At 41.7% G+C, this 3,178-nt stretch overlaps 1 protein-coding gene across 1 annotated transcript in view; it reads right to left on the reverse strand.

Moving 5' to 3' along the window:
- Nucleotides 1-412, reverse strand: part of LOC101312472 (probable mitochondrial saccharopine dehydrogenase-like oxidoreductase At5g39410-like) — a 3,845-nt gene extending 3,433 nt beyond the window's left edge. Inside the window, exon 1 of the mRNA XM_004306066.1 lies at nucleotides 297-412. Within this exon, the coding sequence (XP_004306114.1) occupies nucleotides 297-412 (116 nt within the window). The remainder of the gene's footprint in view (nucleotides 1-296) is intronic.
- Nucleotides 413-3,178: the final 2,766 nt, after the last annotated feature.

Consider the following 3,178-nt stretch of genomic DNA (forward strand, 5'->3'; position numbering starts at 1 on the left):
TTTTGTTTCGTTTTTTTTTTTTTTTTTTTTGTAATAATCTTGATGTGGGCTGGACTCACACCGACTAGAACCGAGAGATTATTGCGTGGCCTGGTACTTTGTTAATGGGCCAATTGATACTGCCTGTTTATGTCAAATTGAGCCGGTCCACTCGCAAAACTCAACAATATTGCTTCCCGCTCTTTTCCGCGAAATTCATCAAAAAGCAGAAATCTTTGCAACTTGGTCTAATTATGTACAGAATTGCAATCTGAAAAAGTGAAAACGAAAGCATGAAATAGAAATTACAGTGTTACACTGGTAGCTCCTTGCTGAGGTTCTTGGTTTCATCATGCTCCGTCGAATAGCGGCTCCTCTTAATCAGATCCATCAATTTCTCGTAAGCACGACCGAGTCCAGCAACTGATCCCATCAGCGGCCATTTAGTGAGATCAGTCTCACTTGGAATTCACCCAAGGCACTTTTGCATAGTGTTTTAGACAGTTGGTACTAATCAATTGCAGTGATTATAAGATACATGCTCCAGGAGGAGAAGGCGAACCATCCGAAAGAAACCATTAAGAATATAAACTAGTAATTGAAGTTATTACAGTAACTTGCTAAATCAAATGTCCGAATGTATCATATATTTATCACCATATTCTGATATTCATCAAATATACGAGGTAGGTAGAAACTAAACAGGAGATAGCTCAATCATCTGGTTCTGGTCTTGTGCTTTATGCTCCATCATCTGGTTCTCGTCTTGTGTTTTATGCTCTGTCGTGTGGTCACTCCTAATCAACTCAGGCGATGCAACAATGCCGCTATATAACCTTGTACAGTATTCCATCAAGCTGTCATTGATCCATTTCAGTTTCTCCTTCAATTCCACAAAGGCTAGGCGAAGAAGAAGCACAACTGCAACTACAACGCTCACTGTAAGGATGGTCCATAGGAAGAACGGAACTGATCCATAAGATAGAACAATGATGAGCAGTTCCAAAATCAAGGCAAGAATCCCAAAGAAGATGCTAATGTTGTTTGTGAATGCACCAAAATCTTTGAGATCGGGATCAGCTTTGAGTTTCTTGGCCGCGTACATTAATCCAAAGTAGAAGACTAAGACTACATCAAGTAGTGTGATGAGATTTTCCATCCCTGTTGTATACTTCAGTCCAAATAACAAGGCAAAGAATGCGTTCATTCCATGGTGAAAGTCCCCTGAACTGCTCCGACTCGGTGGAGTAGCCTCCTCCCTTTTCCTGTTATGATTTGATCAGGAGTTCAGGACACAAAAGATTAGTCAAAAACCATAATAACAGAGCTCCACTGTTACATTAATAAAGCAACATCTCACTGTGATAACTGATAAGATACCATATAAAGGAAAATCAGCATTGATATTGGTGGAAACATATATATATCAACCAATTTAGTGTTGCCAAGTATCAAGAATCAGCAATATGAAAAATTGAATGCAACAGTAGGGCGTTCTCCGAGGATTAAGGCCAACACCGACCACCGCAATTCCATTCCAGAGAACGGCCCAATTCCCTCCTGCCGAGTCCACTCGCTCAGCCGCTCCAATTCTTGGTATAACAATCTCCCACTCTATCATTCTGCTAATCCAGGGCCACTGAGCAGAGACTATTCTGGTGAACTTTGAGGTGATTGAAGACGAGCAGTAAAGGAAGACAAAGGACGATGCCGTGATCAGGAGAACGTGATTTAACAGGATGATACCGTGGAAGCGGACGGAGCGGTGGACCAGGTCGGCGGAGTAGAATAGGGTGACGCGGAAGCCGGAGAAAAAGAGGACGACGTTGAAGCCGGAGATGAATATCGGAGAAGATGAAGAGGACGGGCCGAAACCCGAGATGTATACGACTCCTACGGAGACGTATACGACTCCTCCGGAGAAGAGGACAGGGAGTCAGGGTCTCAGGGTCTCAGGGACGACGAGGACAATGAAGCCTACAACAAAAAGAGGACGGTGTTGGTGTTGGTGTTGGTGGTGCCGTTTTTCTTGCATGTGGTGGTGGACTGTTGGTGATGTTGATAATGGTGGCGGTGCTGGGTTTAGTAGTGGTGGTGGTGTTGTTGCTGGTGGCGGCGGTGTTTGTGGTTGTGGTGGTGTTGGCCGTGATGGTGTTGTTGTTTGTAGTGGTGGTTAAGGTGGTGATTGTGGACTTGTGGTTGTGGTGGAGGTGGTGGTGGAGTTTGTGGGGGTGGTACTGGAGGTGAAATGGCGGCGTAACGCGGTGTTTGTGGTGGTGGTGGAGGTGTTATGTTGTTCTTTACGGCGGCGCCAGCGGTGGTACCTCAAAAATACCCCAGGAAAAAAAAACATAACAACAACAAAAAGATTTTGTTTGATCAATGCATAAAAACTAGAAGGGAAATTAACAACATCCTTTTCCAGAAGCGGAAGATCAGCGGCAGAGCTCATAGCGGCTTTTTGCAGTTCTATTTCCTTCTTCTCTTCCACAAGTTTAGTGATGAGCGTAATGGAACACAGGCTGGAGACTGAAAACTCTAAACGAAAGATTCTTTGGCACAGTTGCAGTTGCGTGAAAATTGTTGACGTCGCATGACTTCTAGATAGATACACAAGATGTGAGGATGTGTTGCGGCTGTTCAGCCCCTGAATATTTGTCAAATGTTGAGGCTACGCCAATATCAGCATCAATTCTCAAAACAATTAGACAAATGTTGAGAGAGAGATCAGCCGACCCTTCTCAACATTTGAGCAACCAAGCCCTTCTCAACATTTGCGAAACCAAGTCCCTTGGCTGAGAGTGACCCTTTGTAATAATTGTCCCCACCATATTCTTAGTCTAAAGTTCAAGATAGGCTAACTATATTATGACCAGACAATAAATGAAGTTTATTGACAGTCGAAGCTTATATGTATTTATCTTTCTCTAACAAAAGATTTTCTTGTGACTTGCTCAATAGATTCAAGCAACAATAAGAAGAAATATTTGTCAATTTCTCGGGTATAAGTAAAGTGTATAACACATTGGACTATTAGTTTTCTTCTATTTTTTCTCGGCATCAAATTTTTTATTTTTTTGGATAAATCAAACAATGTGATATATTTGTTTTTAAAATTGAAGCTATTGTGTTTGATGATTTAAACTATATATATAAAGTATTAATATAATCATTATTTAACATACAATGACATATGTAA

This window comes from Fragaria vesca, linkage group LG6 (assembly GCF_000184155.1).
Source record: "Fragaria vesca subsp. vesca linkage group LG6, FraVesHawaii_1.0, whole genome shotgun sequence".
Taxonomy (NCBI): Eukaryota; Viridiplantae; Streptophyta; class Magnoliopsida; order Rosales; family Rosaceae; genus Fragaria; species Fragaria vesca.